General features: G+C 42.3%; 1 protein-coding gene across 2 annotated transcripts in view; it reads left to right on the plus strand.

The window, feature by feature from the left end:
• The first annotated feature begins 1,494 nt into the window (after window positions 1-1,494).
• LOC143416816 (protein NLRC3-like) overlaps window positions 1,495-24,163 on the plus strand; it is a 250,861-nt gene continuing 228,192 nt past the window's right edge. The window contains exons 1-4 of one of the 2 annotated variants that reach the window (XM_076882444.1): window positions 1,495-1,754; window positions 1,896-3,687; window positions 5,802-5,978; window positions 12,543-12,719. In XM_076882444.1, coding sequence (XP_076738559.1) covers window positions 1,547-1,754; window positions 1,896-3,687; window positions 5,802-5,978; window positions 12,543-12,719 — 2,354 coding nt within the window. In that variant the 5' untranslated portion in view covers window positions 1,495-1,546. The remainder of the gene's footprint in view (window positions 1,755-1,895; window positions 3,688-5,801; window positions 5,979-12,542; window positions 12,720-24,163) is intronic. The other variant, XM_076882445.1, reaches the window with a different exon arrangement.

The raw sequence follows: 24,163 nt of genomic DNA on the forward strand, positions 1-24,163 counted from the left end.
GGATATTGTTTTCACATCTTATGTCACGGCTAGCGGGGCGAGCCATGTTGAATTTAATAAAGGACCCAAGATGCAGACACTGCTGTGAAGTGAGTGAGCTTTATTGAAACGGTGAAGTGCAGTGGAGATGGCCTGTGCAGAAGCTAAGATAACCTCTACTGAAAAAAACTACAAAACTAACCTGAAACCTTAAACGGAGACACGGGGAGACAACACAGACGAACCAGCAACAAGCAGGAGAAAACAAAGGGCTCATATACACAAAAGAGCAATCAGGGAATGAGAAAAGGGAGACACAGCAGGATTCATTGGACATAACCAGACAAGGGGAAGCAAAAGTAGACACACTAACATAGGACATGGCACTGTCAAAATAAAACAGGAAGTGAACACAGAGACACAATACTAACACAGTACAGAGGGAACACAGAAACCAAAACCTCAGAACTAGAAAATCTTAATCAGAATGAAATTGTAACAAAAGACAATAACAATCAAAACAAAACTACTGAGTCCACAGACTCGGGACATACATCGGCTCAAACTGTGGTCATAAATATTTTGTACTTGTAAATCAGACTGTGTAGTTGTGAACTGAGTTTTGTAACATTGTGAAACAAAATATCTGGAAAGTTCATGTTTTTGCGTTCATTGATTTGTGTGTATAAAAATGTAAAAATGTAATAAATGTAAGAAACATTAGAACTACTTTTGCTGACACAAAGTTTGGCGAGCACTGCAAGTTGTCCCTTTAAACCAGTCACTGATATAAAGAGAGCACCTTGTTCCAGGGCATCTGAGCATGGAGGGAAAGCTTTATGCAGGAGATGGTAAGAGCTGTTGGGACTAAAGAAACTGAGCAGAAAACTACAGACATCTGGAAACTGAGTTGTTAATTCTCAGTGGGATCAGCAGGACTAGCAAAGCTCCACCATGACAGTCATCTGATTGACTGAACCCATCTAAACATCACTTCATGGACCTTTAGCTTGTGTCTGTGTGTGGACAGACATAACATGAGCTAATTATACATTACTCCTCCACAGAGTGGACCAGCAGAGAGCAGAGGTTTCCACTGGTCAGTCTGCACAGCAACATCAAACACACCTGGACTCTGTGGTTATGGTTTGTAGTACTACGTTTACATTTGTTCTTTTCAGTCACCTCTATGCTGCACTTTGTGGACCAGAGGATTGTCAGTGTGTCCAACATAAGTCAGAGTTTGGGCTCCATGATTTCAGTCAGATTGGGGTGACTGTAGCTCAGGAGGGGAGCAGGTCAGCTACTAGTCAGAAGGTTTGTGAATCAAACCCTGGCTGGCAAATGTACTGGGTAACGTACTAAACCCAAGCTGCCCTCTGATGCATCCATCAGAGTGTGAAAGAAAGTATTTAAGCATAGAACAATGTGCTTGGTTGAATGAGGCATGTTGCATAAAATGCTTTGTGTGCACAGAGTATCAAAGAGAGCTATATAAGAACCAGTCCATTTACCACTGGGTAATTCATATAGTCTTCTTTTCCAGCGGCTGGAGGACAACATCACCATGTTTGTGAAGAACGAGCTGAAGAAGATCCAGAAGCTTCTGAGTCCAGATCACCCAGAAACTTTAAAGAGCCAGATGGAGGATGAGGAGATGTTTGAAGGTGAGGATGAAGATGAAAGAAAGAGCTGCAGAGAAGCATTTCTGAAGATCACACTCCACTTCTTGAGGAGACTTAAGCAGCATGAGATGGCTGACCATCTGCAGAGCAGTAAGAGAATTTCTCTAAAGACTGAATATTGATCTTTCCTAATAGCTCAAGACATGGACCAATAGACATTCATCCTTTCAGGGTACTGAAAGGCTATGATATTTATTATATAATATTTTTTTCTGAATTTCTTACCTTCAGAAATATTTGCTCCACTCTGTAAACGAGAACTTAAAGCCCAACTGAAGAAGAAGTTCCAGTGTGTGTTTGAGGGCATCGCTAAAGCAGGAAGCCCAACCCTCCTGAATCAGATCTACACAGAGCTCTACATCACAGAGGGAGGAACTGCAGAGGTCAATGAGGAACATGAGGTCAGACAGATTGAAACAGCATCCAGGAAACCAGACAGACCAGAAACAACAATCAGACAAGAAGACATCTTTAAAGCCTCACCAGGAAGAGACGAACCAATCAGAACAGTGCTGACAAAGGGAGTGGCTGGCATTGGGAAAACAGTCTTAACACAGAAATACAGCCTGGACTGGGCTGAAGACAAAGCCAACCAGGACATCCAGTTCATATTTCCATTCACTTTCAGAGAGCTGAATGTGCTGAAAGAGGAAAAGTTCAGCTTGGTGGAGCTTGTTCATCACTTCTTTAATCAAACTAACGAATCAGGAATCTGCAGGCTTGAAGACTTCCAGGTTGTGTTCATACTTGATGGTCTGGATGAGTGTCGACTTAATTTGGACTTCAACAAAACTAAAATCCTGACTGAAACAAGAAAGTCCACCTCATTGGATGAGCTGCTGACAAACCTCATCAGAGGGAACCTGCTCCCTTCTGCTCGCCTTTGGATAACAACACGACCTGCAGCAGCCAATCAGATCCCTCCTCAGTGTGTCGACATGGTGACAGAGGTCAGAGGGTTCACTGACCCACAGAAGGAGGAGTACTTCAGGAAGAGATTCAGAGATGAGGAGCAGGCCAGCAGGATCATCTCCCACATCAAGAAAGCTCGAAGCCTCCACATCATGTGTCACATCCCAGTCTTCTGCTGGATCACTGCTACAGTTCTGGAGGATGTGCTGGAAACCAGAGAGGGAGGAGAGCTGCCCAAGACCCTGACTGAGATGTACATCCACTTCCTGGTGGTTCAGGCCAAAGTCAAGAGGATCAAATATGATGGAGGAGCTGAGACAGATCCACACTGGAGTCCAGAGAGCAGGAAGATGATTGAGTCACTGGGAAAACTGGCTTTTGATCAGCTGCAGAAAGGAAACCTGATCTTCTATGAACCAGACCTGACAGAGTGTGGCATCGATATCAGAGCAGCCTCAGTGTACTCAGGAGTGTTCACACAGATCTTTAAAGAGGAGAACCAACTGTACCAGGACAAGGTGTTCTGCTTTGTTCATCTCAGTGTTCAGGAGTTTCTGGCTGCTCTTCATGTCCACCTGACCTTCATCAACTCTGGACTCAATCTGCTGGAAGAGCAAGAAACAACTTGGAAGGTGTTTCAAACAAGAAAATCTTCAAAGAAATACTTCTACCAGTGTGCTGTGGACAAGGCCTTACAGAGCCCCAATGGACACCTGGACTTGTTCCTTCGTTTTCTCTTGGGTCTGAAGACTAATCAAACTCGTTTGCAAGGCCTGATGACACAAACAGGAAGTAGCTCAAAGAGCAATCAAGAAGCAGTTCAGTACATCAAGAAGAAGCTCAGTGAGAATCTGTCTGCAGAGAAAAGCATCAATCTGTTTCACTGTCTGAATGAACTGAATGATCGTTCTCTAGTGGAGGAGATCCAACAGTCCCTGAGATCAGGAAGTCTCTCCACAGATAAACTGTCTCCTGCTCAGTGGTCAGCTCTGGTCTTCATCTTACTGTCATCAGAAAAAGATCTGGATGTGTTTGACCTGAAGAAATACTTTGCTTCAGAGGAGGCTCTTCTGAGGCTGCTGCCAGTGGTCAAAGCCTCTAAAAAAGCTCTGTAAGTTATAAAGTTTTTATTATTTAATTTGGTTGGTATGTTATGAAAAACACACTGCCATGAACCTCTGTTTTGTTTTTGTCAAAATCACTGTAATATAATCACTGTACCTTTATATACATGTGACTTGTATTAATGCTGCTGCCCTCTTGTGGCTAAAGTGTAATTATGTTCTTGTTATTAGGGAGGATTTGAGAGTAAGGCTACGTTCACACTGCAGGCGAAAGCGCATCAAATCCGATTTTTCTGACCTTTATAAATCTGACTTTTTTGACCCTATGCGACCCATATCCGATCATGCTATGACAGTGTGAACGTCGCGAATCCGATATTTTCAAATCCGACCTGGGTCACTTTCGTATGTGGTACTGAATCCGATACATATCCGATGTTTTAGAAAGCGACTGCTGTTTGAACGGTCATGTCGCATTAAATCCGTCTTTTACGTCACCAACACAAGACAGACGCCAATTATCAGCGCCCGATAAGACATCGCGAACGCTTCCTGGCCATCCCGTGTAGATGTCAGTGAAACTGTTGGGAAGACAACGTTGGAGAAACGTGAACATTTTATTTGTACTGTATAATCTGCAGATTCTGACAGAAATCTGCAGCTATCCTTTGAAGCACCGCTCCTCTAAAACAGCAATAAGGATCATTATTAGGTTATTTACATTATTATGTAAATAACAAAATAACTTAAAGCAAAAATTGGGAAACGTAAAGTCCGAAGTCTTCATATTAAGGGTCATCTGTCAAACAATATTCTTTTCTCTGGGTCTAAACAGAGCGCGTTGTGTGTGAAGTCTTCTTTTGCGCATGCAAATGCACAAATGCGTCCTTCATTTCCCCGAATTTGAAGGATTCGTCGGGTGTGTCCTTCGTGGCCCACCATATCCCAGAATTCATAGTGCGGCCCAGCCAAATTTCAGCTGCCAACAATGGCGGCAGCTACTAAGTTTTCAAATTACTCTTATTAATCTTTCTGGGTCACAAAATAAACTTTTAACATATTTTCAGGCGAGAAAGTAGCTGTGTAAACTTCAAATATCTGCTTGGTTTATCAAGACATCGCATATTTGCAAAAGTGTGCCGACGTTTTCGGAGACGTCTGTTCCCCACCCGCTCGCTAGCAAGCCGGGGGGTTCAATGGTCACTCCAGCCGGCGAGAGCAGCGGACGCCCGGCTTCATCGTTTTCAGACCCCGCTCTTTCGCTACTCAGGTTAAACATGATATATAAGTCACTCGGATAACTTAAAAATGTAATTGTTTGCCTTTTTTCTGTGTTTTATTTGTTCCGGAGTAAATCGGTTTGGCTGAGATCAAAGTTCCTCCGGGATTTTCACACAGCTGAATAAACGTTAAACAGGAAACTGATTAAACAGAAGTGTGAGACGGTCGAGAATTTACGCCAGTGTCCTGTTATATTTTAGATAGCAAGGAGCAGACGGCCGAGTTTATTAAACTCCACCGACACAGCGGTGACGCAAATCTGAAGGCTAGACCGTCCCATTTCACAGCCTCGCACTTCCAGCCTTTTCGATCTTTGAAGGACCCGGCCCACGTAGGCCGCGAATACCGGGTCCTCCGAAGGATGCAGCCGACGTTTTGGGACACAGCTAGTGTGCGATGTTCTTTCAGTGTTGCACTTTGTAGACGCTCCCTGAGCACTGGTCTCACAGCCAGCTGCACATAGAGACCAGTGTTGTTAGTCCAGGTCAGAAGATGACTTGTTGGAATGAAAATGAGCTTGTAGTTTGTCTGCTTTAATAATGTGACTGGAAAAAGGTGTTGGACTTCAAATATGTCCATTTCTTTCACACTTCACCTTTAAAAGTGAAGCCTTGTGGTTCCTGGAAGGAAAAACACGACTTTTTCAAGTCTTTGTCCTGTTTTTATGATAAATGTACGACTTTAATGTGAAACATTCAGAGTTTTTTCTCTTGTTGTGTTTGTTTGAAGCTGCTTCCTGTTGGCTTCAGCTGTTTGGAGTTTCCATTTTCTAAACTTCTACATTCTGAACCTTCTTCAGCTCTGAACAGATGATGAAACACTGAATGATTTCAAGCTCACACTTTGTCTAATAAACTTACATCTTTCATTCTTTATACAGATTGATCGACTGTGGTTTGTCAGAGATCAGCTGTGATTATCTGGCAGCAGCACTGAAGTCCAACCCCTCCCATCTGAGACAGCTGGACCTGAGCTCCAACAACAAGCTGCAGGATTCAGGAGTGAAGCATCTGTGTGGTTTCCTGGAGAGTCCAGGATGTGGACTTGAAACTCTGGGGTCAGTCAGCATGTTTTAGTTGTGCTGAGATGAATATGATGTGAAAGTTGTGCTGACACTAAACTGCAGACATCAGGCTGATATTATACTGATCCACACTGAGGATCTTCATGGTAAAGTCTGTTTTCTTCTTCTCTGGTTTAGTCCATTGACTGCAGCAGAACAATGTTCACATTTCAAACAGTGAGACTCAACGTATGGCCCGCGGCCCACACGCGGCCTGCCCACCTTCCCTGATTCAGAGAGAGGGGACCCTGATTAACTGTGTAGTGTTCTTCCTCACAGTTCTAAGTATCAGACACAACAATGAATAATCCACAGCTGACTGTCTTTAGCAGGTCAAAGGTCACGGCACACAGCAGGCAGTGGGAAATATTATAATTCTGATCATTTATCAGCACATATCCATATGTATAAAAACAAAGCTGACACTGTGAGACTTGATCAGAGGTGTGATCATCACAGCAGAGGCCTTTGTGTCAAAGTCACTGAGGATCAAACAGAAACACATGAAGCAGATTTTCCTGTTCTGGCTTTTTATAGCAGATAACCTTCAAAATATTCTGCAGTCCATCAAAAACTGAAGCAAACCATGAATCAACATGTGAACATGAGCTGATGCTGCTGAAGGGAAGCAAAGTTACAGAGGTTTGATTACAGACACAGCTGAGAGTTTGTAATCTGTCATCATTTTAAAAGGTTTACATTTCTTCAGTATATCCACATTTGCAGCTGCTACCTCAACCTCCACTTGTCCAACACAACTGCTGTCCACTGCCTCCATGACATTGTGATTTTGCTGTTGGTCTTCTGTCAGATCTTCATCAATCACTTCTGCACGGGGCACACCTTCAGACTCTGCAGCTGCATAACGAAAGCCTGTAAGATAAAATTAGACATAAGGTAAATGTACACCAATATTCCAATGACAGGTGTGTGATTCATCTGGAAGTTATGTGCGGATTAGTGTACAGTGATAGCAATTTAGTATGTTTTTAGAGGGGGGGGGGTTGTTTACCTCCGATGGGTGCTCTTTTTCGCTTCCGTTGCGTACGCCTTGAGTGCCGGTCCGAGTCTGATACAGGTATGTCGTCATGCCCCATGTGCAGTGTTGGTGCCCAGTCTGGATTTGTTACATCCATTTCATATGGTGGTTTGCCTGCAATAATGCCAAATCATAAGCTACTCAGTCGACATGATGTGGTTCTGCAGCATCACACATTAGCATGTTTTATCTCATTATCTATGACCTCAGCACGTTGAAAATAACACTAAAAGCCTTTCAAGAGTGATATGAATTAATTTAGAACTCACCGGAAAGAAAATGCCGTGAGCAAACCAACAAAAAGCTGGGGATTGCAGAGAACTCGATATCCGCTCGTCTCACCGCTGCAATCCAAGCCTGACGTCTTTGTTTAGTAATATCGGATACATGGGATCCCTCACGTTGCCTCCAGGATGGAAAATGATGAAAAGAGAGCCCGTTATCCAGCTTCTTGCCTTCACGATCGTGTGATCTAACGTTGCAACCGACAACACAACACGTACGATCCATAGCTGAAATGGTATCCTTTGGCTGGCCTACTGTCATGGCGGAAGGGGGCATGGCCCATCTCCCGTGACATCACGCTCCAAAGCCCTATAGGTGGGAAAATGTACCATGTCGACCAATCAAAAATGATATGGAAACATGACATTTGGTTGTTTAGCAAAAGGGGGAAGTTTTAGGAGTGACCGGCAAGAGAGAGCGAGTGAGCGAAAGAGAGAGAGAGTTTTGATACGTGAGAGATTTGTGACGTTTACCGTGTTTGGTCTCAAGTTAGTTTGTTGTCTTGTGTATTTAGTGTGTAGCTGTTGTTTTGTTTTGTGTGTCAGTTCTACTAGTGATCGTCACAGTTGCTGCCTTAAAGCCAACAAAGGCAGATTGCAGTGTAAACGCTGAGTGACACACCTGCTGTCAGACCTGCAGGTTTATCCCTGTGCTGTTCTCATATGTGTTAGAGTGACACAAACTATTGTTTGACACCTGATTGTTCTGTAAATAGTTTGAAATGATTATATGAAAAACGTCTGAGCCTTGGCTGCATTTTTTGGTAAATAGTACCATATAACTTTGTTGTTTGCAAAACGTGTGCGTATTTTTAAAAATGTACAATCTCTATTTGCATTTCAAGTTATGAAGATGATTCGTTAAACATGTGTGTGGTTTTTACAGTCAAAATATCACTTTCTACGTGTATTTTAAATTTTGTCTGAATTTAGATAAATTGTGCTGATACAGTTGGTCAAAATGAGAAAATAACAGATTGGCAAGATAAACTGTTTTTAAAGGTAAAATATAGAGGCCACATCAAAAGTAGTCAAGAAGGGTTAAAGGCTAAAAGCAAAGTTGTCACCAAGTACTGTTTATATTTGTGTGTATTGCTGCAGCTTTTTTGAGTATTAATTTGGTGCCTTTGTGTGAAATAATGGTATTGTGAGTGATCCATATAGTCACAAAGAATAGCCACTTGTTTCTGTGCTACCAAAGTTCCCCGGCTTTCATTCAAAATGTGTTTATCGTCAGCACCTGCATATTAAACTACTTAAACATTATAAATGTCTTCAAGCTCACACTGAGGCCTGTGGGGTACTATCAGCCACTGAGACAGTACACACATTTATATGTGTTTGTATATGAATATTTCATACTTTAAGACTGCCTGTTTATTTAAGGGAGATGAACAAAATACATTGGAATTGTACAAAATAATATCATGGATGATAAATTAAATAGATTTTAAGTAGATGCTTGTGCATTCTTAAAGTCTTATATGTTGAACTGAACTATGTGATCTGTTCAAAGCCTTAATCTTAATTTGAAGTGAAATGTGCATTTTGAGTTTATACACTATGTATATAAGGCGACCGTTTCCTTTTGCAGTATTTTTGTGTGGTGTACTTTTCTATGTCTTAACAAAAGGGGAACAAAGGTGTTTAAGTTCACCTAGGATGATGTGTTTTAATTTTCACATGGTCTTGCTTGAATTTGACCCTGACAAAGGCGTATGAACTCTGTCAGCTGTTTGGAGTTTCCATTTTCTAAACTTCTACATTCTGAACCTTCTTCAGCTCTGAACAGATGATGAAACACTGAATGATTTCAAGCTCACACTTTGTCTAATAAACTTACATCTTTCATTCTTCATACAGATTGAGGAGCTGTGGTTTGTCAGAGATCAGCTGTGATTATCTGGCAGCAGCACTGAAGTCCAACCCCTCCCATCTGAGACAGCTGGACCTGAGCTACAACAACAACCTGCAGGATTCAGGAGTGAAGCATCTGTGTGGTTTCCTGGAGAGTCCAGGATGTGGACTTGAAACTCTGAGGTCAGTCAGCATGTTTTAGTTGTGCTGTGATGAATATGATGTGAAAGTTGTGCTGACACTAAACTGCAGACATCAGGCTGATATTATACTGATCCACACTGAGGATCTTCATGGTAAAGTCTGTTTTCTTCTTCTCTGGTTTAGTCCATTGACTGCAGCAGAACAATGTTCACATTTCAAACAGTGAGACTCAACGTATGGCCCGCGGCCCACACGCGGCCTGCCCACCTTTCCTGATTCAGAGAGAGGGGACCCTGATTAACTGTGTAGTGTTCTTCCTCACAGTTCTAAGTATCAGACACAACAATGAATAATCCACAGCTGACTGTCTTTAGCAGGTCAAAGGTCACGGCACACAGCAGACAGTGGGAAATATTATAACTCTGATCATTTATCAGCACATATCCATATGTATAAAAACAAAGCTGACACTGTGAGACTTGATCAGAGGTGTGATCATCACAGCAGAGGCCTTTGTGTCAAAGTCACTGAGGATCAAACAGAAACACATGAAGCAGATTTTCCTGTTCTGGCTTTTTATAGCAGATAACCTTCAAAATATTCTGCAGTCCATCAAAAACTGAAGCAAACCATGAATCAACATGTGAACATGAGCTGATGCTGCTGAAGGGAAGCAAAGTTACAGAGGTTTGATTACAGACACAGCTGAGAGTTTGTAATCTGTCATCATTTTAAAAGGTTTACATTTCTTCAGTATATCCACATTTGCAGCTGCTACCTCAACCTCCACTTGTCCAACACAACTGCTGTCCACTGCCTCCATGACATTGTGATTTTGCTGTTGGTCTTCTGTCAGATCTTCATCAATCACTTCTGCACGGGGCACACCTTCAGACTCTGCAGCTGCATAACGAAAGCCTGTAAGATAAAATTAGACATAAGGTAAATGTACACCAATATTCCAATGACAGGTGTGTGATTCATCTGGAAGTTATGTGCGGATTAGTGTACAGTGATAGCAATTTAGTATGTTTTTAGAGGGGGGGGGGGGGTTGTTTACCTCCGATGGGTGCTCTTTTTCGCTTCCGTTGCGTACGCCTTGAGTGCCGGTCCGAGTCTGATACAGGTATGTCGTCATGCCCCATGTGCAGTGTTGGTGCCCAGTCTGGATTTGTTACATCCATTTCATATGCTGGTTTGCCTGCAATAATGCCAAATCATAAGCTACTCAGTCGACATGATGTGGTTCTGCAGCATCACACATTAGCATGTTTTATCTCATTATCTATGACCTCAGCACATTGAAAATAACACTAAAAGCCTTTCAAGAGTGATATGAATTAATTTAGAACTCACCGGAAAGAAAATGCCGTGAGCAAACCAACAAAAAGCTGGGGATTGCAGAGAACTCGATATCTGCTCGTCTCACCGCTGCAATCCAAGCCTGACGTCTTTGTTTAGTAATATCGGATACATGGGATCCCTCACGTTGCCTCCAGGACGGAAAACGATGAAAAGAGAGCCCGTTATCCAGCTTCTTGCCTTCACGATCGTGTGATCTAACGTTGCAACCGACAACACAACACGTACGATCCATAGCTGAAATGGTATCCTTTGGCTGGCCTACTGTCATGGCGGAAGGGGGCATGGCCCATCTCCCGTGACATCACGCTCCAAAGCCCTATAGGTGGGAAAATGTACCATGTCGACCAATCAAAAATGATATGGAAACATGACATTTGGTTGTTTAGCAAAAGGGGGAAGTTTTAGGAGTGACCGGCAAGAGAGAGCGAGTGAGCGAAAGAGAGAGAGAGTTTTGATACGTGAGAGATTTGTGACGTTTACCGTGTTTGGTCTCAAGTTAGTTTGTTGTCTTGTGTATTTAGTGTGTAGCTGTTGTTTTGTTTTGTGTGTCAGTTCTACTAGTGATCGTCACAGTTGCTGCCTTAAAGCCAACAAAGGCAGATTGCAGTGTAAACGCTGAGTGACACACCTGCTGTCAGACCTGCAGGTTTATCCCTGTGCTGTTCTCATATGTGTTAGAGTGACACAAACTATTGTTTGACACCTGATTGTTCTGTAAATAGTTTGAAATGATTATATGAAAAACGTCTGAGCCTTGGCTGCATTTTTTGGTAAATAGTACCATATAACTTTGTTGTTTGCAAAACGTGTGCGTATTTTTAAAAGTGTACAATCTCTATTTGCATTTCAAGTTATGAAGATGATTCGTTAAACATGTGTGTGGTTTTTACAGTCAAAATATCACTTTCTACTTGTATTTTAAATTTTGTCTGAATTTAGATAAATTGTGCTGATACAGTTGGTCAAAATGAGAAAATAACAGATTGGCAAGATGAACTGTTTTTAAAGGTAAAATATAGAGGCCACATCAAAAGTAGTCAAGAAGGGTTAAAGGCTAAAAGCAAAGTTGTCACCAAGTACTGTTTATATTTGTGTGTATTGCTGCAGCTTTTTTGAGTATTAATTTGGTGCCTTTGTGTGAAATAATGGTATTGTGAGTGATCCATATAGTCACAAAGAATAGCCACTTGTTTCTGTGCTACCAAAGTTCCCCGGCTTTCATTCAAAATGTGTTTATCGTCAGCACCTGCACATTAAACTACTTAAACATTATAAATGTCTTCAAGCTCACACTGAGGCCTGTGGGGTACTATCAGCCACTGAGACAGTACACACATTTATATGTGTTTGTATATGAATATTTCATACTTTAAGACTGCCTGTTTATTTAAGGGAGATGAACAAAATACATTGGAATTGTACAAAATAATATCATGGATGATAAATTAAATAGATTTTAAGTAGATGCTTGTGCATTCTTAAAGTCTTATATGTTGAACTGAACTATGTGATCTGTTCAAAGCCTTAATCTTAATTTGAAGTGAAATGTGCATTTTGAGTTTATACACTATGTATATAAGGCGACCGTTTCCTTTTGCAGTATTTTTGTGTGGTGTACTTTTCTATGTCTTAACAAAAGGGGAACAAAGGTGTTTAAGTTCACCTAGGATGATGTGTTTTAATTTTCACATGGTCTTGCTTGAATTTGACCCTGACAAAGGCGTATGAACTCTGTCAGCTGTTTGGAGTTTCCATTTTCTAAACTTCTACATTCTGAACCTTCTTCAGCTCTGAACAGATGATGAAACACTGAATGATTTCAAGCTCACACTTTGTCTAATAAACTTACATCTTTCATTCTTTATACAGATTGAGTCTCTGTGGTTTGTCAGAGATCAGCTGTGATTATCTGGCAGCAGCACTGAAGTCCAACCCCTCCCATCTGAGAGAGCTGGACCTGAGCTACAACAACAACCTGCAGGATTCAGGAGTGAAGCATCTGTGTGGTTTCCTGGAGAGTCCAGGATGTGGACTTGAAACTCTGAGGTCAGTCAGCATGTTTTAGTTGTGCTGAGATGAATATGATGTGAAAGTTGTGCTGACACTAAACTGCAGACATCAGGCTGATATTATACTGATCCACACTGAGGATCTTCATGGTAAAGTCTGTTTTCTTCTTCTCTGGTTTAGTCCATTGACTGCAGCAGAACAATGTTCACATTTCAAACCTTCAAAGAAGAAGAAAAATCCTCCACTGGATAATTCACTGTGAAACTCTCCAACTCTTCATTCCACCTTAAAGTCTGTCTGACACTGAAATCCAAAGCAAAATGTGCGTTTGCTTTACAGACAGCAGTCCAACACAAACATACACACATCATCCAAAACACAGTCCAACATCCAAATCTCCTCCACTGCCAGCATGAATGATGGGAAAGAGAAGGAGGAACACTCTGACATTCAGGGTTAGAATGAGTTTCATGAAGCAGACTGTGAAGATCAAAGCTGCATTAGAAAGCTTACATGAATGAATGAGTGGACAGAAGTGGACAGAGATCATCTGAAGCACTTCAAAGGCTTTAAATCAGCACATTTCTCTTTATTCTTTATCAACTCTGTTAGTTTCTCTCAGTTTTCTGTGGAATGAAGCTAACAGCAGGCTAATAAGATGCTGACCAATAGGTTTCTATTAAAGGTTGTAATTTGTATATGAAAAAGTGCTTTGGCTCAGCAGGGATCAGCTTACAGGTAGAATACAGCTGCTGGATGGGATTAGCATGTCATAGCTATCTACCAAACTGCTAACTGGGGGATTTCAGGCCATCTATGGATCATTTTTGCTAACTGTTTATTCAGCTTAGGCTCACAGGGCTGCAGCCTGTGCCCTAGCTGTCATAGGGCAAGAGGCGTGGTCCACCTGCACAGGTGAGCAGTCCATCACAGGGCCAACAGAGAGAGACAGAGAAGCACTCTCTCACATCCACACCTACAGCCAATTTAGAAGCACCAATGAACCTAAGCAGCATTTCATTGGACTGTGGGAGAACATCCAACCTCCACAGAAAGGCCAACAAGCTTCAACCTACAACCTTCTTGCTTTAAGGCACTAGTGCGAACCACTTTTCCCCATTTCAGCCCAAATCCTGCATCTTCCTGTTTCTGACTCCAGGCCAGCTCCACTAACACTTTCTCATCAGACACTGCCACCTAGTGGAGGAAGTCTTAGTTCCATTTGAAGCTTCAGATTACAGTTAGTTCCTTTACAAAGAGGTGGAGGTGGTGGGGCCACAGCACCATCATCACTGAGTGCCATAGGACACTTAACCTTTGTTTCCATATGCTGGGAACTTCCTGTTGTTCCAAGGAGGACTGGAAAATGTGTGAAGATCTCCCAGTCAGTTCCTCACAGCACACTTCAATCATTTCCCTTCCACAGCATCAGGACCCGGGCTTTTTCTCTCTTTGGTCCCACTAAGAGATTTCCACACAAACACCTCATCAGTGGGACTCTCAGAGCTACCAGCCCTTTGCTACAATCACAAAGCTCTTCATTGAAATCAATGATATCAAAGCTGGAATCCAATGAGTCCAAGTCTTCTGCTGATTCAGCATCACATTCATCTTTGCTCCTTGTCCTGCATCCCCACCATGGACTTCATTCCTTTCCAAGCCAGCCTTGAGTGTCCTTTATTCAGCTCATCCTCTGCTTTACTTTTACACCTGATTTTAGCTGCTTTATCTCTCTTTCAACAAGTTTCTGTGCCTCAATCTTTTTCTTCTCTCCCTCATAACAAGACAGCTTCTTCTGCCTGAGAACATGTTGGAGTGATTTACTAATCCAGGGCTGCTTATTGGGGAAAATACTTCCTGTTTCCAAAGTAATCCCCATTTTTCCCAGAAAGAAATGTAAGTAGAAATCGATGATCTAAGTGAGAACATGAGCCTTTAAAAAGTCCCAGTGGGTGCAGTCAAAGCAGTCCCTCAGTCCCAGTATAGAGTCTTTGGTCCAGACTGGAACAACTGTGTGCCCAGTTTGAGCTCTCTTCAGTCCTGTGACCTGACAGACCCAGAGGGGCCATCACATCACATTTAGAAGCTCCCCTAATGGAGCCACAACACATGTCCAACACTTAGTGTGTCTTGTTGGACCAACTGGAAGAAATGATTCAAGGACTTAGTCACAGAACAGAGATTCAAATCTCCAAAATCCAACTGGCTGCATCAGGACATATAGTCTGAAACTCTGCACAGTTTCCTGTTTGAAGCTGCTTCCTGTTGGCTTCAGCTGTTTGGAGTTTCCATTTTCTAAACTTCTACATTCTGAACCTTCTTCAGCTCTGAACAGATGATGAAACACTGAATGATTTCAAGCTCACACTTTGTCTAATAAACTTACATCTTTCATTCTTTATACAGATTGAGGAGCTGTGGTTTGTCAGAGATCAGCTGTGATTATCTGGCAGCAGCACTGAAGTCCAACCCCTCCCATCTGAGACAGCTGGAGCTACAACTTAACAACCTGAAGGATCCAGATGTGAAGCAGCTGTCTGATCTCCAGCAGAGTCCAGACTACAGACTGGAGACTCTGAGGTCAGTAGAGTGATGGAGTGAGTGGGTGGTGCTGTCAGCAGTATTGTACTAAACACAGTCAGTATGAAACAAAGATCCAGTGTTTCCTGTAAAGCTGCAGCTTCTCAGTGAAGCTGTGAGAGGAGAATGGTGACAGGCTTCAGGATTGGACACAAACACTTCCTGTTTCTGACCTTTATGGTCACCATGGTAACGGCTGACACGCTCTGATCAAACACTGTCAACAGCCAATCAGCTCTCTGAACAAAGCAGCACGCAGACCAATGACTGCATTCGTTTCCAAGTTTAAAGCAGTGAAGAACACAGTCTGTAGGTGAGGAAGAATTTAGTGAGAGCAGATGTTTGGATGGAATTCCTCCAGTTAACAGCTGGAACCGTCCATCTGGATTGTTGGGCTTGTTGTTGGGGTTCCTACAGAGCTCAGAGTGGACACACCAAGGTTCTTCTAATGAATGAAAGTCCAAACTCAAACTAGGAGGGAAAAACATCTTCATCAACTTCAATAAAAATCCAAAGATTAGAAAAAGTGAAGCAACAATGAGTCCTAGTACAGTCCCAGCACTGAAGTCCCTGCTGCTCTTTATACTGGATGTGCTGCATCACTGACTGACAGCTGATGAAGAGTCTCTGGAAACACTCGTTTATCTCCTCTGCTCTTCCTTCTTCTCTCTGCAGGTGGAGCTGATGATGGTAAACAGGACGGTGTGTGTGCTGAGAGAGGAGGAGCTGTGTCCTGATGATCCAGAGAGGTTGAAGCAGCAGCAGCTTGTGTGTAGAGATGCTCTGACTGGGCCGTGTTACTGGGAGGTGGAGAGGAGAGCTTCATCCAGCAGTGACTGACAGAGGAATGAGAAGAAGTGCAGATGACTGTCAGTGCTGCAGAGTGAACTGCTCTGAGAACAGCTCCACTGTCAGACACAATGTAGAGTCCAGCATCATCCCTGTGTGTCCCTCTGGATCTGACAGAGGATCATCAGTGTATCTGGACTGCTCTGCTGCTGCTCTGTCCTTCTACAGTCTCTGCACAGTCTCTGTCTGACTCTGGCTACATTTTTGGCATTTATATTCTTGGTTGCTCTCTTTATATTTTTCACATGCAAAATGTGCCCATCTTTGGCAAGATTCACACTGCACCTGGAAAGGAAAAATAAATGGCTCATATTCTGTTTGGTGAATACTATTACTCAACATTTTAATTATGATTGGCAAGTAATGATACTAAGACTTATGTGTTTCTTTTGTTTTGTTTTGTTTTACCATTTCAATCATGCTGCGGTCAGCGTTAGCATCTAACATGGAGCAAACAATGCAGTAGTCCTCAGCGTTCCCTGAAACACAATCATAGTTAGGTTTTAATCAAACATTATTTATTGAATAATTAAAAAATAATAGTACATTTTTTCCAAATATACTTCCTGGAAAATTAGTCTAAATTAGACTTTGAGAAGGGTCTTATCTGAAAGTGTTTGAAGAGCACTATTTGTACTGTGCTCTTTGAAAAGCACTATTTAAATTGGAAGTACGCACTAACGTGATAAGGACTTTACTGGACTTACCTCGATTTTCAAGTAGGGTGCAAGCTATCTGCATTCGCTCCAGCACAACTGGCTCTGTAGTGGTTGACACCTCACTGACCTCTCCAAAATCAAGGTAGTGTTCTGCAAACTGTGAGATTGATCATAATTAGAATGTAAAGTCTTAATTAGGTAAAGGATAGGATAATTATAAGCCACAAGGCTTCAGCCTATTCCTTTTTCAGTTACTGTATGATTAAGTACTTCTATGTAAAATGATCATCTTTGTTGTTGTTGACCGAAATAACTTTCACTTCACTTAAATTCACTTAAAGTCTTAATTCTAGCTAACAAGAAACTGAATCATTTGAATACGGGTTACCTTTAACAGTAAAACTCCACAACTGCTGGAATCCTGTCGCTTGTTGTGTTGCATAGTCTGTAACTGCCACTCCATGGTGTCTTCATGCCCTCTCATCCTCAGAAAATTCCTAGTTGAACAAAAGTGTTTGTAATGAAACAAGATTTTTTTTTTTAATCTAAGAATAACACCTCAGTATCATACATACCTCCAGTTGCGCAGAATTTTCCTGTCATAAACACCTTCATTCCCATGGGGTCTATGAGCAGTATTTTCTGTGCAGAAATGTTGACAATCTAAAGAAAAAGTTAAATTAAAAATTACAATTGTTTGTGCCACTGAAAACTTATTTAAAAATAACACTTTGTGCAAGAAACTGCTTCACAACAAATTATGCAAATTAATAACAAAATGAACACATACCACAAGAATCCAGTGTGTACCAAAGTTCACAGGGCACAGCCACGTCTTCAACTGGGAACTTCATCTGTGGGATTGGAAGTGCAGAGTAATTTGGATTTACTTAGGTACCATGCGTCTCAGGGTGTTTTCAAATATAGTCTTCTTTAAAGGAACCGAACTCTTTCCTCAGCAACAGAAAGGAGTCAACTGTTTGGACCACTTCTGAGCTTTCAACATACCAGTTGAGGCATCTGAACTGCCCAGAAAACAACGAGCTTGCAACTACTGAACAGAGCAGGTGTGCAGCATTCTGCACAAGTATACAAAAATGTTAGAGAACAGTAAATAGGTTTTTTTTTTAATTTCAAAATTAGTAGGTAAATGACATTTCTTACTTACCTTTCGTCTGTCAATAACACGGTGCAGATATGCATCAATGACCTGTTTTGAAAAATCTGAGTTTATACAACAACAGCAACAATTTTTGAAGTAACTGCTTGAGTGCTGTACACAAAAACATCTAAAGGAATAGAATTGCTGATAAAGGTTCTTTCTGCATATACTGGAACTGGGTATTATGATGTCACAACATCTGTGTTGTGGTTGATAACATTTTTTCCTATTGAAGTGAATGGGTGAAACCTTATCAGAGTTTTGCTATATAAACCCCCCGACCTACCCGCACATTTTAAACTATTAATGGTCTCTGCACTGCAAATGCTTCAGAAGGAGCAGAACCTCGAAATCAGAATCAATAATGATAAGTTCTCTTACCTCATCAGAAACCACCGTGACCCCTGCAGTGTTCGAAAAATAACTTGTATGGTCCAACAGCTGCCTCCAAGCGCCCAGTATCCTTTGCACGCCATAGCCTCTTTACTAAAAGAAAAATATGATAAGTTAGCTCAGGCATGCATGAGATTTCTAGTGGATACGCTTGGTAAAGGCCGACGGGCCACAACAGGAAAAAGTCAATACAATAGGCATGCATTTACACGCAGAGAAATAGGAAAGGTACAGCGGGTGGGCAAAATAGAAAATTACTGACAGGCAGATCCATTTCCAGAATTCCACAAGCTCAGTGCACGTTGCATGTTTCTTTATATCCAATATGAGTTGAAGACTGCAAAATGCAAACAAAGTCATGCAACAGTCAATTAAGTTGCAACGCCAAACTGGCAACAAATGACCAACTGGTCAAAAAGAGTTGTTCACTATGTCACCTTCATCTTCTAAGCTTTGTTTCCGGGAGGGAAGTTCTTGTTCACGCGTTTCTGGTCCTGGAACACAATTAAACTCCTTGTGTCAGCCGTTTTGGGTGCAGAATGAATCTTCTGGACTTTGCTGGCACTGAGGGTTAGCAGTAGGATGGCAGGGAGGCATCTTCAGGTCTGTGCTGCTGTTCACTGTCTGACTGCGAGTTGGGTATTTTTACTTGTCACTGATATTTACATGGTGGCTTCTTCTGTACGGCTTGATATGGTCAATGCTGTAGTGATTTCTTAAAGTTGCTCCTTCTGTGTTTTTTAATCTCACACATTTGCCAGCGATGTCTTGAATGGTGTAGGGTCCTGAAAAATCTGGATCAAGTCTTCCTCCCTTCCTTCCACGTTTCACGTTCAAGAGAAGAACTTCATCTCCAACGCTGTACACAAGGTTTCTGTACTTCTGGACTCGTCTAGCATAAGCTTCCTTTTGTAAGTCTTGGGACTTTGTCATATTTTCCTCTACAGTTTTTTTTTAACTTGCTCTTGTGCGTCTCTTGTAGAAGATACAAAGTCACCGTAACTCGACTCCTCAGGGAGAATGATGGAGGACAGCTAAAATTTTCACATTTTAAATTACAATTAGTCCACCACCAGCACCTTTGTTTTGGCCACATTCAGTTTCAGGTGATTCTCCTCATGAACCGACCAATCAGTCCTCTGTACTCCTCTTCCCTTCCCATTCCCTCTTTAATCCAGGATCTCAACCAGTTTGTTATGTTCTCTCTTATAACTTAACTGGTAAAGTAACAACACATTTTTGGTTGTTAGTAACTTACTTTATTAACCATGTTGTGGAAAGGCACAGGCATATCAATGCGCACATGCACCACGCTTGGTGTTCTCTACTTTACCACAAAATATAGACTGATTTTACTAAATACATCACAGCTCCTCCCATCCAGCTTTGATGAACACATTAAGTATCAAACAATCGAGATATTTTCAGGTAAATGCCGTAACCCAATAATTGTACTTAAACTGAAATATGACACCTATTCAGTGATTTACAACATAGAGGTAGGTTGTTTCCTCATAAACATTTTAACTGCTTTCCTTACAAAATGAACTGGAAACCTATAAGTTCAGTCTCTGAGGTGCTCTGGGATTTCTCTCAGGGTAATGTCTGCCTGTTTGGTCAGAGTCCATAGTGCTCTGTGTGGAAAGTTCAGGTGTTTGAACATTGGTGGTTTCACGTAAACCCTGAACCTCAGGTGGTGAAGCGAGGGCAAACTCTTCTGAATCTTGAGGTGTAGATGTGTCCTCTCAGGTTGCTCTGGAACTACGTGACATTCTGCATCTAGAATCTGATCAACATGTCTACACCAGACTAAGTTGGCTCCAACATTTATGGTGTATATCAGCGGTCCGGTCCGTGAACGAATCGTGCCAGAATGCCATTTCTGACTTGGGTCTCTGTAGTCTCTGGCGAGAACTTTTTGTCCAACATTGAAGAACCTGGTTTTGTTTCTTGTTGCTTCCACCATGGAAGACTGTTTATCTTGGACATCCTTGCGAATGTCTGGTTTCAGCAAATCTAGATGTGATCTCAGATCTCATCCCATGAAGAGCATTGCAGGTGTGTGTCCAGTTGTTGCATGAGTGGTAAGACAGTAAAAAAATTGTCAATTTTCTGTTGTAGCGGTTTCCCCTCTGTGCGACTGGCTGGTTCAGCTTTGTTGCAGGATGATGGTGAGCTGAAGTGATATGTCGTATGCCGTTACTCCTAAGGAAACACTGGAACTCCTCTCCAGTAAACTGATGACCATTGTCACTTACGAGCTGTTGTGGCGGACCTGTGCGTGCAAACGGTGACCAAAGACTATTGATCGTGCTGGCAGCTGTTGCTTGCTTTACGGGGAAGATTTCTGGCCACTTTGAGTGGGCATCAACCACAACCTGGAACATTTAGTCCATAAATGGGCCAGCATAGTCTATATGAATGCGTTGCCATGGAGCGGATGGCCACTCCCACGCATGTACAGGTGCTGTTTGAGGCTGGCGCAGCGTCTGCTGGCAAACAATGCAGGATTTAGCCATATTCTCCATTTCACAATCAGTGCCTGGCCACCAAACATAGCTTCTAGCAAGACCTTTCATCTTAACACCCAAATGTCCATCGTGCAGTGAGTCCAGTACCTTTGTACGTAGTTTGGGTGGCAGGATGACACGAGTTCCCCACATGACACATCCTTGGCAAACGGATAGTTGGTCTTTGCGGGTGGAGTACGCAGAGAACTGAGTGTCACTACAGGACGGCCAACCATTCACAGTAAGATCGTTTGACAAGATTGTGTTTTGGCTCGTTTCTCTTTTCACCTGAGCACTTGTGACAGGTAGGGGTTCCATTTGTGTAACATGAAACACAGTAGCTGGAGCAGTCATTTCTTCGGTGGGTTGCATGTGTGGAAGACGTGAAAGTCCATCTGCATTTCCATGTAGCTTTGTCCCTTTGAACTCAATGGTGTAGGTGTGTGCACCCAGGAACAAAGCCCAAGCAAGCGTACGCAAGCCATGGTTGGAATACCTTTCTGAGGGTTAAAGATGGACACCAGCGGTCGGTGGTCTGTGATCAGGGTGAAGTGTCGTCCATATAAATACTGATTAAACTTCTTCACTCCCCACACTAGACTGAGTGTTTCTCTGTCTATCTGCGTATAGTTGTGCTCGGCTGCATTTAGGGACCTTGAGGCAAAGGCAAGTAGTCGTTCGGATCTATCAGGCATTTTGTGAGATAGCACGGCACCAATGCCATATGGTGAGGCATCACAGGCAAGGCGAAGTGGTAGATTGGGGTCAAAGTGTGTCAGAACCTCCTCTGATGTAATGAGCTGCTTAACTTAACTAAATGAAATGCCTCTTCATAGTTTTTTGTCCATTTCCATTTGACATTTTGTTGCAGCAGAGAGTTCAGCGGGTGCAGGACTGTTGAAAGGTTTGGTAGAAACTTGTGGTAATAATTAATTAAGCCCAAGAATGAACGTAGCTGACTCACATTTTTAGTGTCTGGTGCCTTCAGGACTGCTTCAACTTTGTCCTCGGTTTTGTGGAGCCCATGTCTGTCGATCTTGTGTCCACAATACTCAATGGCATCCTTGAAGAACTCACATTTGTTTTTGTTTGCTCTCAATCCATATTTTTCTAGCCTGGCCAGGACTGCTGTTAGGTTAGCCAGATGAGTCTCCTCATCAACACCAGTGACTATTATGTCATCCAGAAAACACTGTTCCTGGAATGCCTTGTAGGACCTGATCCCTTGCACGTTGCCATACTGCTGGGACACTGGCGATACCAAATACCAGCCTGTTGTACTGATATAGGCCTTTGTGAGTGTTTATCACCACATATTTCCTGGATGTCTCTTCTACTTCCAACTGGAGATAAGCCTGGGCAAGGTCAGTTTTTGAAAAGTGTTTGCCACCTGCGACTGCTGTGAATATGTCTTCTATCCGCGGAAGTGGGTACTGATCTATGTGGAGAACTGGGTTCACTGAAACCTTAAAATCACCACAGATCTGCACTCTGTCACTTGCTTTCTTGCTTACTGACACTATTGGTGTAGCCCAATCTGACCATTCCACCTTGGTGAGTATTCCTTGCTCTTCCAAGCGCTGGAGCTCTGCTTCGACTTTGGGGCATAAAGCATAAGGTACAGGACGTGCCTTGTGAAATCTTGGTTTTGCATTGTCCTCCAGTATGATCTGTGCTTTAATATTTTTCAGGGTGCTGATTCCATCTTTGAACACCTGGGCACGGTTATTAAGTTTCTGTTTCAGTCTTTCATCCACAGAATGTGCACTCGGGCCTCGTTCCAGTCTCATTGACATAAAGTTCCAGGTTGCGTTTCTTTTTCTCATATTCCACTTTCACTTTTCCCAGAGGAGTTATTCTTTCACCTGTGTATGTTTTCAGTTTCACCGAGGTGTGTTTCAGTTTCAGATTGGGGAATTTGTCTCTGTAATCTTCATATAAGATCAGTGAGAGGGCAGACCCAGTGTCCAGTTCCATCTGTAACTCAACCTCTTGTATTTTTGGTGTGAGCCATATTGCATCATTGTCTTTCTCTTGCATTGTGTACAGCTCCAGGCATGCCAAATCCTCCTGAGAATCATTTGAGTCTTTCTCAGTTACTTCATGCAGCTTTCGGTCTCTTTTGCACATTTAGTTTTTGTTTGATGCTGCGCAACAAGTTGTATGTTTTTCCTCCCATGACACTCAGGAACACAGCAACTTTCTTCTCATCCTCTATTTTGTTAGCCAGACAATATTGTTCATCTCTCACCACATATGTTGTTCAATCCTCTTTGCCATTATCAAAAATGTCCATTTGTCCAACGCCTCCTGACATTTTCTCAGTATTTTCAAAAACATCCTTCACTTAAAAGAACTGATGTTACTCACGTCCTCTCTGCAGCGCACTAGCCAGGCGAGTGAGTTAGTATCCACACGGATGATTAGTTGTTTTTGCCGTAACCTTTTTCGTGTCTTTTGGCCACTTTCACAAGGATTTCCCCCTCCTGTCGTCCAGTGCACATTGGAGATCCGTTTTAATGCCATTTTTCGGCTAAATTATCCACACCCACTGCCGCGCTATGCATTCTGGGATATGTTGGGCCACGAAGTCTACACTGCCACAGCCTTAAAATTCAGGGAAATGAAGGACGCATTTCACGGCCGCATTTGGAGCAGCCTTTGAATTGGGACAGCCTTCGGCGCGCCGCTGTGACGTAATCGGCCTTGAAATGCGTACTTTAAGGCTGCAGACCCTGAATTGGGATACAGCCACTGACATGAGACAACCCTTCACAATAAAACAGGAAACAAGAAACAGACGCAGACTTGACACTGAACCTATACTAAACACGAGACACAACCTAAGAACTAATCCCTCACTAAGAATAACAGAAACATGGAATACCAATAAACAAAAGCATCGGGATACAAACCATAATACAAAGTAATATAAGAACTGAAAATGCTGGGTCAAAATGACCCAGAACCGTGACAAAAGCCCAGAGTTCAGTTTGGTCTTGAATTCTTTTAGTTTCTTCTCCACGTTCAACGACCGATTTACTTTTTGGTCCTTTGTGAGATGAATTTCCAAATATCTTATTTCTGATTTAACAGGAATCTTACAGTTTATCATTTATGGCAAAGAGTTCACAGTTATTAGGATTTAACGTTAATCCAGATGTCTTGGAGAGTTTTTACATTTTTCACTAGTTATTGGAGCTTGATTTGTTTTATCTTGAAGATGGCTGTTAGAAAGTGTGTGTGTGTGTGTGTGTGTGTGTGTGTGAGAGTGTGTGTGTGTGTGTGTGAGTGAGTGAGTGAGTGAGTGAGTGAGAGAGAGAGAGA

This window comes from Maylandia zebra, linkage group LG3 (genome assembly GCF_041146795.1).
Source record: "Maylandia zebra isolate NMK-2024a linkage group LG3, Mzebra_GT3a, whole genome shotgun sequence".
NCBI lineage: Eukaryota > Metazoa > Chordata > Actinopteri > Cichliformes > Cichlidae > Maylandia > Maylandia zebra.